The 14,264-nt window shown below is 43.6% G+C and overlaps 1 protein-coding gene across 1 annotated transcript; it reads left to right on the top strand.

The window, feature by feature from the left end:
- Positions 1–1,198: 1,198 nt before the first annotated feature.
- Positions 1,199–9,510, top strand: LOC113568793 (cytochrome P450 2B4-like). The gene is made up of 9 exons (XM_035521341.1): positions 1,199–1,421; positions 2,383–2,542; positions 2,780–2,932; positions 3,079–3,239; positions 6,672–6,845; positions 7,069–7,210; positions 7,355–7,542; positions 8,318–8,459; positions 8,622–9,510. Exons 1-9 carry the CDS (start codon positions 1,227–1,229, stop codon positions 8,810–8,812), a joined length of 1,506 nt encoding a protein of 501 aa, XP_035377234.1. The 5' UTR covers positions 1,199–1,226; the 3' UTR covers positions 8,813–9,510.
- The last annotated feature ends 4,754 nt before the right edge of the window (positions 9,511–14,264 follow it).

Genomic DNA, 14,264 nt, shown 5'->3' on the forward strand with positions numbered 1-14,264 from the left:
TATAATTGGGACACACTGCGATATTTCCGACAGGACTTGAAAGCAGTGTAAGATGAGCCGGATTTACGACTGTTAAGTTTAGACAGGTGTAAAGTGTGAGTTTGAGCTTTCCTTTAGAGACATCATTTATAGCAAAATGATGTAAGGCCACTGCATTAACTTTTAAAATGCATGGCTTCTATTTATTTAAAAACTTTTCCTTTAGTTAACAAAGTATTCAAGTGTTTCTCACTGTGAACATTAATAAAAACACCTTCACATCTCAAAATAATAAGGTGTCCAAACTTTGGGGTTTTTTGGGTGGGGGGGCACTCTTCACTACATCTGTATACGTGATTTAAAGCTCTTTGTGACATCACTTTGTAACAGGTGCTCTTATTTGTAATAAGTACACCTCTTTAAACCAGGGCTTCCTGGGATTTAACCCGAGAATCTCCTGCAGGAGGGAAGTCCAAATCCCTGAGCCATATTGTCTCAACTCTTTAACTCATGATGCCCAAAACATAGTGAACCTACACAAAAGTCCACAATACACTCACATTTAGAGACACAAACTCCCACAACACACTCATTTAGACACACAAAACCCCACTATACACTCACATTTAGAGACACAACAACCCACATTCCTACACACTCATTATACTGCAACAAAGGTGAAACATCAGACCATTACAAGAGGTTGCATCAGTCAAGTGAAAAAACCTCTCTTTTGTAACAATTGTAAATGAGTGTTTATAAGGTTCAAACATCAGGACTTACTGATGTGAGATTAAACATAAGGTTTGTGTGTGTGTGTGTGTGTGTGTGTGTGTGTGTGTGAGAAAGGTATCATTTGTGAGTTGAGGTAAAGCAACATTTCCTGTGCTCTTGACCTTTCACCTGCTCTACGATCATATTAAGAAACCTGTTTCTCTTCATGTGACTTTTACTCAGTAATGTCAAACATGAGGGGATCTTATAGAGGCGACAGCCAAACGGTTCTGTCTCCCTCTACTTCTGTCTCACATGCACACACGTACAGTCTCTCTCCCTCACGGTCTCTCTCCTTCACACACACATACACACACACACTCTCTCACTCCCTCACCCAATCTCTCTCGTCTTCTCTCTCCTCCCCCCATTTCTCCCTCCACCCTCTCTCCCTCTCTCCCTCCCTCTCTCCTCCCTCTCTGGGCGGTACTGTATAAAGCAGCACTTCTCTGCAGCGTACAGCACCTCTCAGAATGCAGTCTTTGCTCAGGTATGTGGACTGGGTCTCTGCTGGCCTAGCACTGCTGGTGCTCCTGCTCTCCCTGCTCCTGTTGGAGGTCTTCAGGATGAACTCCTCCAGGAGTTGCACTCCTCCAGGACCCACCCCACTGCCCTTTGTGGGAAATGCGATCCAGACCACGAGGGATCCGATGACCTGCTTCAGATCGGTCAGTTTCCACATTCTCCTGGATACCGAGGCCATGTGCTCACATCCTGTAGAGGTTGTGAAATAGTATCTGTAATCGTGACATGTGTGGAGGATTGATGATGTAATAACAATTATGTGACGCAACGAACAGTGATTCTCTAGCCCACTGAGGAAGTGTCATACATCTGACACATAACATCTGTATCATATGCAAATGTTAAATGCAGCAGTACACATGCAATTGAATATAGTCACTAACCAGCTGATTAGTGGCAATGTTTACAGTTCTGTCAACACTGTAGATTATTTTAGAAATCTTTAGAAATACTTAGAAATCTGTACTTGTGACTGCCGGTACACTTTGGAACTTCCTTATCTCGTCATGTCGAAACTTGTACAATCATTGTTCCACCATGGAATGTAGCCAGCAGCTCAGCAACGGCTGTCATAACAAACATTCCCCTAAACACTCCCCTCCTCCCCTCAAAAAGAGGCCAGTCACTGAGAAGAGAGCAGGTCACCTCCAATACAGCACACAGCAGCTGTGAAGTGAGCAGGTCCCACAGGTGACTGGTCACCCCCATACATCGCACTGCATTCCTGCCCACACCTAAAAAGTTTAAAGTTTATTTAACTTTAAATATCAACTGTATCTTAAATGGTTATACAGGGGTCTGTATTATATTATAGTCCATCTGGTTACACAGAGGTCTATTCTTTACTGTAACTCACCTGGTTACACCTGAAAACTTTGATGAGCTGAATCAGGTGGTTTATAACAGGGACTGTGCTGATCTTTGACTGCACTGTAACTCACCATCTGGGGGCTGAAGTCTAGAGCTCAAGGTAGATAATCCCACTATGATCGCACTGTAAGTCAGACAAGAAACAAACCTGAAACTATTCCTATCTTTTGCCGTTACATTGGGAAACGGTTTAAACATTCCGCGGCTGGTAATGTTATTCTGCTTCCTCTTCAGCTGAACCAATATGGAGACATGAGTACCGTGTACTTGGGCAGAAAGCCAATCATTGTGCTGAACAGCATGGAGCTCATGAAGGAAGCATACATTCACAAAGGCAGTGTGTTTTCCGGAAGGCCGTTCATGCCTTTAATGGATTGGATCACCCACGGGTACGGTCAGTAGTGCATGACCCCTGAGCTCTTCCTTTTAACCTTAACTTTTTTTAAGCAGTGTTAAAACCAATAACACAATCCTGAATGTGTATGCTAGAAGAAGTATCCTTAAATGTTCCATTATATTTACAGGAAAACATCAGAGATTCCACAGAGTATTGATATCTCTCCTTCTCTCTACCCTTCTGTGTGTCTGTCACACACACACACACACACACACACACATGTTGCTCTATCAGGTATCTTGATGGTCACGTACTGTAACGCGTGGAAGGAGCAGCGACGCTTTGTGCTGCACACGCTGCGTAATTTCGGTCTGGGGAAGAAGTCTGTGGAGGAGCGTGTGAATGAGGAAGCACAGTACCTAGTCCGAGAGCTCCAGCAGCACGAGGGTGTGGTGACACTAGGGTTTGGTTTTAAGGACATTTCAGTACACAATTCTAGACCACTCTCTACTTGTGTGACAGCTTTAGAATTCATGTTCTGCCATCATTTGCTGATCCACTGCTGATCAATTCTCCTGCTATTCTCTTTAAAGGGAACCCTTTTTACCCCATCCACCCCATTATGAACGCCGTTTCCAACATCATCTGCTCCATCGTATTTGGAGACCGCTTCGACTACAACAACAAGCGCTTTGCTAAGTTGCTGGAACTCCTGAATGAAAACATCCGACTTACTGGCACAGCTGCAGCACAGGTAGGGTCCCAGCCAGGACTCTTCCTGATGATTACTGCTCCTGAAACACAATGGGCCACATTGATACATATTACTAGAAACATATCACCAGAATTATTGTGATATTAAAAGCAAATAGGGCTGCAGTAACACACAGTGACACACAACTCTTCATTAATGTGGATTGCTTGACGTATGTTACTGTTTGTGTATGTGGCGCTTTTGTATTTTGTCCTCATTAGCATATGATATTAGCGACTCATATGTTGCAGCCCTATTACCTCTTGTGAGCTCAATTTTCTAGGACCAAAAGGATGCAATATAAAAATAACATGGAGATACACTCTATACTGGGTTTATACTGTATACAGTATATACTGGTAATAACATACATAACTATACTGATAATAACAACATAAACCAAACCTAAACAGGAGTTTCATCAGGGTTGGGTTTATGCCAACACAACAAACAAAAATGTATTAAAGCCAACTCAACCACTAACTTCCCTAAAGCAACGAAAGAAAATGAAATACAACACTCTTACCGCAACTCTTACCGTAACTCCCTATCACTAAAACAAAAACACAACAAAGGCAAAAAGAACACAGCACCCAAACCTACAACTCCAAACAAAAAAACAGACGATACTCACAATACTCACAATGTTTTTGACAATCAAATATATGAGTCTAGGTACTCCTGAAACTGTATCAACTCGAAACCCCTATTTCAGAAGCATTACATCTAACCACTCGAGGCCCTGTGCATAAGGCCTCTAAAGATCAAGTACACTCATAAGGCTCTATCTAAGAACCTCACTAGACAGCAAAGTACACACTGCTAAGGCACTATTCACAGAACCTGGGATAGAACAAGGGGAACATTCAACCTCAACACCCCAATCTCAAAGAGAGTCTACAACCAACAGTGATGTCACAAACTCAGAGCTGCATCTACTGTGGCTGTGGGGTGACTACTAACCAAGACACCATGGGGCACCAACACATGCGTGACACAGGTATTTAAAGAGAGGCTGATTGTCCCATTGACATACACCTCAAAATGTTCCAATGCCAACCGTAGAGCAAGGGTTTCTTTTTCAATCGTGGAATAATATAACTGGCATCTAATGAACTTTCTCAAGCTGTAACAGACCGGATGGTCCATTCTCGAATCATCCTCTTGCAACAACACAGCACCTCCACCAGTGTTACTAGCATCCACCTCTAATTTAAAAGGGTGTTCAAAATTTGGTGCAGAATACACTGAAGAGCAACAAAGCAAGGCCTTTACAGAATTAAATGCATGTTGACATTCTGGAGACCAAACCAGATCACAGGATTTTTTTAACAAATTTGTAAGGGGAGACACCACTGAAGCAAAATTGTGACAAAAGCCTCAACAGCACCCAGCCACACCTAGAAATCAACGTAATTTTCATTTAGTAGTGGGTCCTGAATCTTCACTATGATGTCACTTTTGGTATCAACAGGGTGTACACAACCTACGTCCTTACCTAGATACGTAACTGGCTTTTTGAAAGTCATACTTGGCTAAATTAAGTGTAAGAGAAGTGGTCTGCAAATGATTAAAAACAGTTTCACTAAGTGTTCGGACCAGGTTGCCGAATATACGACAACATCACCAAAATGAGCTTCACACTTGGATATCCCGTTCAACACGTGATTCATTAATTGCTGAAATGTAGCAGGCGCATTTTCCATTCCAAAAGTCATGAAAGTGTATTGACGACAATCATCCAGTGGAACAAAAGCATAAATATCAGCTGCATGTGATATCGAAGGGACCTGCCAATAACCCTTCAACAGGTCCAATTTACTCACATTCCAAGCTGAACCCGTTATCTATACAATCGTCTACTTGTGGCAAAGGAAAAGCGTCCAACTGAGTAACATAATTTACTTTGCGGTAGTCTGTGGAAGAGTGAAGTTCCATCAGGCTTAGGTATAAGAATGCATGGCTAACTCCAAGGACTAGAGCTCAGAATAGCAAATCCATTCTCTACAATGTATGGCACTTCAGCTTGCAAGCATGCGCACTTGGACCGGTTAACTGGATTAACTCGATACACATTGCTTAACTGGAGGATAATCTCCCACACTACGGTCATGAAGATATTGATGACCCATTTTTCTTTTCGTCCCTCCACAGTCTAAAAGAAGCGTGTCAAAAGCAACATCCACCACAGGTGTAGACTGAAGTGGAGCAGGCAGTATCTTTTGATTTAGTTTGCCGGTTAGCTGTCAGGTGTGACAAAGTCTGACGTGAGAGACTATTGTCGCTCTTAATGCTGATCAAAAGAAATGCTGTAAGATATGTTTGTGTGTTTTGTTCACCCACAAATGACCTGCAAGTAAATGATCATGTGCTAAAGCTAAAACCTGGGATCTGTACTCCTGAGGCACAATGATTTGAACAATCGTATTCCACTTTTGATTTTCTCTGTGCATAGGTGGAGTCCATCTATGTATCAATACACCATCATCCCACATATAAGTCGTACTGTAGAATCCCATGCAGGAAAGACTGATAGTAACTCCATATCCTCCATGGTCTGTACAACATTAGTACTGTCTCGATGCCTTGTTACTTCAGAAACAGAAAGAACTCTCTCCTCCACCAAGTAATTTCCCATTATAAAGGTAACAACGGAAATGTGCCACAAATTCCAACAACAACTGTCCCCGTGACAAGTTCTGATTGCAAACTGAGAGTGTAGAGTGTAAGGGAACAGAAACATAACCAGCTCCCATGCCCTGAACCAGGCAATCAACACCACATATGTCGTCCAACAACAGAAGAATTAACTCTAAAAGAAAGGACTACGCAGTGCCCGTATCTCATAAGATGGTTACAGATCGTTCTGTTCCTATATTTCCTGGTGTTGACATTATCCCATCCAGAACACTGCTCTCTGAAACAAGCCACCTGAATATGTCCAGTATGAAAACGGCAACTGAACCAGCCCAGTACGAAAAACACCTCCTGAAACTCTTGGTACAAAACACCACCTGAATCTGTCCAATAAGAAAAACACCACCTGAAACGATCTAGTACAAAAAAAAAAAAAACACTGCCTAAACCTGTCTGGTGCAAAAAACACCATCTGAAACTTTCCATTACAAAGCCAATGTGGATCAAATGATCTTTTCTCTAACAATGTTTCGTCACACATGCAAGTCATTAACAAAATTCTACAGGCACACCCATTTAGCTGATTGACATATTTGAAAGGCACATTTATTTTCTATTTGGGATGAGCGTGATGGCAAACTTTGCAAATACAAGATCAGGCGTTCACAAAGGGGAAGGTGACTTGATCAGGATCTCAGACTTCCAGAACCTTTTGCCTATGAGTCTAGAAGAAATGACTTCTTAAATGACACCATGGAATGTAAGATTCTTTTTTCTTGTTGTTTTGTTACACAGATCTTCAACTTCTTCCCCTTCATAAAACACATCCCAGGGCCACACCAGAAGATCCACAGCAATGCCAGTGCCTTAACAGGGTTCATCCGGAAGTCTGTGGTGGAGCACAGGAACACTCTGGATCCAGAAAACCTGCGGGACTTCATCGATGCCTACCTGGTGGAAATGAGCAAGGTGAGAGTTTGACCTGCAGGGGGAGCCCTTCACTGGGACAGCAGGCGGTGGAGAGAGGCCTGTAGTCCTGGTCGGGAGGGGTGGAGCCTGGTGCGTTCCCTACAGCACGGCCGAATCACCTCGTCCCTTAGTTAACAAGCCCAGTCTGTTAGAGTGGGCACGTGTACAGCCTCACATCTCTGCTGGATGTACCTACAGAATCATGTCTTCATGTTCCGAGCAGCACAAGTCAGAGGATAACTCCACGTTCCACGAGGAGAACTTGGTTATGACGACATTAGACCTCTTCTTTGCTGGCACTGACACTACGGCGACCACTCTCCGCTGGGGTCTCATTTTTATGATGGACAACCCCAATGTCCAAGGTGAAACTCAATGACAGATTGATCCCAAAGGAAGTGTCCTAGAGTCATATGTGTACTTGATAATGGTATAGAGAACTCATGACTGAACGACGGTCTTCTCTCTTCTCTGTCCTGTGCATGTTCCCACATTCTCTTGTTGGCCAGAGCGCTGTCATGAGGAGATCGTTCGTGTGCTGGGCTATGACCGTGCTCCCAGCATGGACGACCGTTCACGTCTCCCGTACACTTACGCCACCGTCCATGAGATCCAGCGCCTTGGCAACATTGTGCCCCTCGGCGGGGTGCACGAGACAACGCAGCCCACCCAGCTACGGGGGTACAACATCGCCAAGGTAGCTGTGGAGGGTGGGAGGGTTGTTCTGACTGAACATGTGAAAGGGTGAAAAAAGGAACTTCAAGCTGAATTCCAAGAGAACACTTTGACATTCAGAAAGATATACTGTGGTGGAATTTTGAATAAACAGCAAGTCAGACGTGATTAAAAGAATAATTTAATAAAGAAAATAAGACATACAAAACACAGCTGTGTGAGAACTAATGCTCTAAAGCGAAAGCTCTAAAGGGGTAGACTGGCTCTGCTCCTTATATCTAAACTTCACATCCCGGAAGGGATGTCCTGTCATCCTGTTTAACCATTTCCTAGCCCTTATCGCGCTAAACACTTTTGCACATACCAGGATGCTCTGTTCCACCAGCACAGACACAGTTTGCTAGTTCCTCTTTATCAGCATTAGTCGCACGACACATGCAAGATCACGAAGCAGCTGATTCAGCAGTCGCTTTGTTCACACAATATACAAAGACAGAATGTGCAGACTAAACTATTCATATGGGATTACACAGAGAAAGGATTAACATGATTATATATGAATCACATAATTTCCATCACATATACCAACATTGGGTAAATCACTGCATATTTTGAAGTTTTGTACTTATTTTAGGGTTTGGGTTCAGTAGCTTGGATTTTCATTTTAATTTTTTTACTATATTTTTTTCCCTTTAAAATACAAGATGACAGCACTCTTCTTGGTGAAGAAGCATCATTGACTTTTACTGACTGTACAATATATGTATTTCTTTTTTCATTCCTCCCAACACACACAGGGAACAATGATCATGACTAACCTCACTGCAGTCTTCACTGACAAAGAGTACTGGAAGCACCCAGAAACATTCAACCCAGAGAACTTTCTGGATGAGGAAGGGCAGTTCTGCAAACAAGAACACTTCATCCCATTTTCTCTGGGTGAGCTTGCCACCATTCTATCTAGGAAGGGGAATGGCAGACAGATTGTTGGTAGACAATCAGTCTAATGTTCTGCATCAGTGGGAACAGTGTGTGTGTGTCTGGATGTGTGTAGTCTCACTGGATGGCGTGTGTATACGTGTACGTGTGTATGTGTCGCAGGTCCGAGGGTGTGTCTCGGTGAATCTCTGGCGAGGACAGAGCTCTTCCTCTTCTTCACCTCTCTGATTCAGCACCTGCAGTTCTCCTGGCCCCCAGGAGTTCCACGTCCCAACATGGACGGCAACATGGGTATGATCCGTACTCCGTACCCGTTCAACACCTGCTGTCGCAGTAGGGAGCCGACCCACTGAGCCCGCACGTGGACAACACCGTCTCTGGACTGCAACCCTGTGCCTCTCTCTCTCTCTCTCTCTCACACACACACACACACACACACACACATACACATACACACACACACACACACACACACACACACACATTACACCATGACTACTGCTCTGAAGTGGGACACTTACCTCTGCAGTGAGTACAAAGGTGCATATCTGGTTCCATGTGTGTGTAAATTAGCAGCAATGTAAACAATGAGTGGGTGAAGTGTATGAATGGTATGTTAAAGGTTTCCTATCACTCATATAAGACACTCTGGACTAACCAGTTCCCTAGTGTGCTGTTTGTTTGTTGGTTTATAGGTTTAGTATTATAAAACAAGCTAATATAACCATATTACTTTGTTAATCCTAGTGGGTACCAACTTTTTGCACAGCACACCACTGGTTGGCAATTCACTTTACACATTCTCTCTATGATTGAAAAATCCAGAGGAAAAAATATGCAAAGTTGGTGATATAAACTATATCCATGTAATAAATTCACTTTTAAATGTTAATGTAATAAATGTTATAATTTATACCTCCTACTCTCTATTACATACTCCACAGGAAGGTGATGTCGTGGAATTACTGTGACTAAGAACCTGCTTACCCTACATAAATTTACATTTGCATTTATGGCATTTAGCAGAAGCGATTTTTTTACATTTATGGCATTTATTAGACGTGATTTTTACTACCATAAAGTAGCAATCTATTTATGAAGGTGATTTTTTCTGTCAAGTGCAGCTTAAATGAGATGAAGAAACATGTTGCTTTTTAGTTTTTGAACAAACCAGTTTATTACAGCTTTATTTTAAAATTTTCTACAAAATAAATTTAACATTTTGTCATGTTTTTTTCCCCTCATGTTTTATTTACTGTTTATATGTTTCAAGTTTATTTACAATTCCAACTACTAACCCTGTAAGTTAGTTCAAAGGCACAGAAAATGTTCACTGAGGTTACAGACTGTTAGCTTCATTTGCATTGGATAGAGGTTAAGTAAGTTAGTACAAAATATACTTTAATACCAATGAAGTACATAAACTAGTCTCAGATTTTCTTAAAAAGGCAGCGGTCACAATTTGAATCATGACATCTCATGACTTTGCATTTAAGAGAAGATAAATAATTTTATAAAATGCTGAATGCAAACAAGCACTCATTAAACACTTAAGCCTTTGCATCTTAAGTGTGTTTTCCTGGTGACTGTGTTTTCCTGGTTACAGTCTTTTTCTCATGACTGTATTTTCCTGGTGATTGTGTTTTGCTGGTTAGTCTTTTTTCTGGTGATTGTGACTTCCATCACTCCAAGCTGATAATGCAATGCCACAGGTTTGCAATGGTCCCAAGTATAAACGTCTGTTTTTAAAAGGTATCAAAATATGTCAGCACTCCACGTCTGAAAGGCCTCTGGAATGCCACTGCCCATGAGGGCCCCCTGAAGAAGGCACTTATTATCCACTGAAGCTGTGCGTTGGTCACTTTTCAGTTTTCAGGGTGCTGCTGCCCCCTCTGGTCAGCTGCCTGTACTGCAGTACGGGGTTATAAACATGGGAAAATGTCACTTTGTTACACTACTGCAGTCCCAGTGGTCCCACCTGAATCTTAATATCGATTGTCAAAATGGGAAACCCTTCGCTGGGAGAGCCAGCATGTGGCCAGCATGTCCTGCGACGTCTACGGGTCAGGGGGCAGGACGCGTGTCTGGACGCCGAGCCCCTGGAGCTGGACGATATTGGGCATGGAGGCGAGCAGGTGGCGTACGGAGGGGAAGTTCTTCAGGACGTCTGTGTGGAAGACAAGCGGGCAGGACCTGCGCACTTCAGTCAGGCTCACACCGTCAGGGTTCTGGGCCATCAGTTTTCTGAGGGAGCCAATCAGCTGTACCAGAGGTGGGTTTTGGGGCGGGCCTAGGGTGAGAAGATCAGAGCTCACAGACTGCATCACTCACTCAGAGGCCTGGGACATAACGGGAGAAATCTGAGCGCAATACACACATTCTGGCTATGTACACAGGCGTGCTTGTTCAGGTCAAAAAAAGTCTTGTGGACATTATTGTCTACATTGATTTCACTAATTAATAAGAAAATTAGCAAATCCAGGTCTGACACGAACTCATGAGAACAATTTTTTTAACCTTTTTGTATCTAAATTATTCACTGCAGTTTACAGAGGAATCACAAGGATCTGAACAAGTATAGGCCAATTTAATTATTTCAAATCGTGTTAGACAAAAAACGAAGTGCTAGAGAGATGAGAAAAAATTCAGATTCAGATTGAATTGAAGCTTGTATATAGCTCTATAATGAGAGAGAAGACAGTCTCAAAGAAGCTCCCTGAGTAGGGTGACCAGACGTCCCTGTTTTCTGGGGGGACAGTCCCAGTTTTGATGGCCTGTCCCCAGATACGTCCGTCGAAAGAAAGACCTATCAGCAGAGCAGACAGGCAGACGTCTCGTATTGTTCTCCTTTTGGCCAGCAGAGGGGGCCGTTTGCTACTAACAACTTACACCACATACTCATCTTTTAGAGTGTAAAACTTGACCAGTAGCTAACAGGCGTGAAGTGAGTCCACAGAACCACCACAAATGTCTCACCAAGACTTGAATATATGCTACCATGCAATCTACAAATAGTGCACCACTTTTTAACGCGTCAGTAGCAGCTAGGTTTACCTCTTCAGCAGTTGGGCTAACCCAGGGGTGTGTTTAGGGTCTGGGCTATAGCCACGGGTCTGTTTCTACTGCCAAAATATTTTAGATGAATATGAATTATACAAGAACTTAATCTTTTGTATCCATGTCTCATTCCTGTATAAGCCGCTGCACTTAGTGAATTTTGAGACCATTTTTATTTCTTCTTTGTTTCTAAGATGCGACGACTGACAGATCTCATAAGGGCGAAAGGCAGGAAACAGCCCTTGTATATAACTGAAATGTATTTCCATGCATACAGGCCAGAGTAATGTAACTAACGCCCGTCTCAGGCAGCAGTGCCGTTCTCTACCCGCAGGAGTGAGTTACTGTGGGAGCCTACTATATTCGTTTTCCAGTACGATTTACAGACTTACTTAGTTAATGCCCATTTTATCAGTCAGACTTCACTCCAGTTTATTACGGTACAAGTTACCATGGTTAAAATACATGAAACCGGAACTTCCCCCTCCATTTCATAGACAAAAACACTGAACATTTTAATACGTTTACTGCCGAACTGGACAAGTTCCCGGTGGTCCTTTCAGAACTCTGGTCACTTTATTCCGCAGGTTGTGTAATGAAGAATAGCTAAGCATGTATAAATGTGTCTCGACTTACGTCTCTTATAGTCTGGTCGGAGATTAGCGAGCACTACATCCTTATACGACCTGCCAATGTCAGATCCCGCAGCTCCACTCCGCGCCTCTGTCATTTCAGCTGCAAGTCGAACAACGAACAACAAAGTACTACTAATAAAACACTGCTTCTAATACTATGTGTTAAAGAGTCGCTGCACCGTCCCATGAAACATTTCTAAGAGTGAGCACCTCTGAAGCGCGCCGTCGTACCTTGCCGTGCTCCACACCAGCTTTCTCCGGTGTCTGCGCGCTCGTATTTACTCTCGCTTCCCTTTCTGACGCAACCGAAACTCCTGCTTTCGTTTCCCCCGCAAGCAACACGGTTGTTTTGGACGCGTGCGTATCGTGTTTTTTTTTTTTTTGGGGGGGGGGGGGGGGGGGTTTAAGCGCGTGTAAAATATGACGTTACTCAAATGGCATTAAAAAATTAAGAATGAGAAACAGAGCCACTAAGCACACGGAGCACGTCGCACTATAAGTTTGCTAGTTAAGGTCGATCCTGACCATCCTGTGACCCTACCTGACCCCTGGGCCACCTGGCCCACGGTCAGCTGAGTGTGTGCTTGTACAGCGTCTGCTCTACTGACGGATTTAAGCATGACGCCTGGAAACCACAGATAATACTCGTTTTCATTTTAGCAGCTGTAAACGGCACATTCAAACGTGCCCCGTTAGTTTTAAACATAAAGGTCTGAGTAATTGATGCTTATTATTTACTGAGACAGGTGTATCCATACTGGTCAGTACGCCAAGCTCATCAGCATTTAAAGTCCGCGTTTCGTCAGCAGCCAGTGTCGACAGTCAGCGTAAGGAGTGACGTAACGGGCGCGCCGACACTCCAGTTTCATTTCGTGCACGCGCATGTCAACGCAAGTTCACGCGCTACGCAGTTGCTCTCGCCCTTGCTGCAGTTCGGAACGGGACAGCGGCGCCCGTTGGCGTTTATGAACCCTAATAGATAGTCGTATTTAGCTCTCACTTTTACGAGGCACAAAGTGACAGAACCCAGCCGTGGAAGTGGCTGACAAGCAAACAAAACGGACACACCAAGAGCTGCCTAGCTAGAGACACCGACTAGACAACCGCTGGTCAGCAGGCTACAGAGCTGCTAGAAAAGCTCGACGTTCCTGTTGGCCTCACACCTGCACCGGGCTGCTGCTCCCATTCACTCTCAGGGAGTTGTAAACGCCGACACGCGCTTTGGCACGCGTGGGAGGCGGGGCCCTTGCGTAATTTGCAGGGCGCCCGCTTATCCTGGACACCTCAAAAAGCACAACGGGGATGTCTGTCCAGATCTTTAGTCACATGGCCAAGAAAAAGGTGAAGGCAGACAGGCGATACGTACACCGCCCCCGGGTGTCCTTATCAAACATTACACACGTGACGTTTACAGGCGTATAGTCAAATTGCTGCAACAGAGATAACGGTAAACGCCTCACGTTTTAGTGTTAGATGTCGATGTCGCGGGTCCTTTGTGCAAGACCCGTCGTGCAGCTAAGGAACCGTTCTGAATTTTACAGTAGACATGCACCATTTTCAGACTTTCTGGGAATATGTCTAATTTTCTGCATTATTTTACCAGCTCAAAATCAAACCTTTACACAGCACACTTAAGAATTATTGAGACCTTTCATGAAATTGAGCAAAAATCAATAAACACCACAAATGATTAATATTTGCACTCAAACATGTGGAGAAGGTTATACTCCTATTAAATGCAATATTTACATTTTCATTGGGTAGAATGATTTACCTGCAAAAATTCATGTCAGATTAATTGTCATGCCTGTAATTACTGACGTATTTGGTGAAGTCCTGTTGCAGGGCACACCTGCCCTGAACCTCTGCCCTTTAAAGTGTGACGAGGCAGATGGACCCTTCTGGAGTGGTTTTGGACCACTCCTCTGCTCAGATTACTTTAAGAGTCTCACGTTGGATGGCCTTTTGCATGTGCATGTGGACTCCATGCAACAGTTCAGACCTGAGTGTTAAGACATGGCCATCACATAACCACGGTTATTGCAGCCATTCTGTGTTGATCGTGGTGGCTGTTGGAAGGCATTGCATTGCTCAAAGGGCTATTTACAGACCA

This window comes from Electrophorus electricus, chromosome 22 (genome assembly GCF_013358815.1).
Source record: "Electrophorus electricus isolate fEleEle1 chromosome 22, fEleEle1.pri, whole genome shotgun sequence".
Lineage (NCBI taxonomy): Eukaryota > Metazoa > Chordata > Actinopteri > Gymnotiformes > Gymnotidae > Electrophorus > Electrophorus electricus.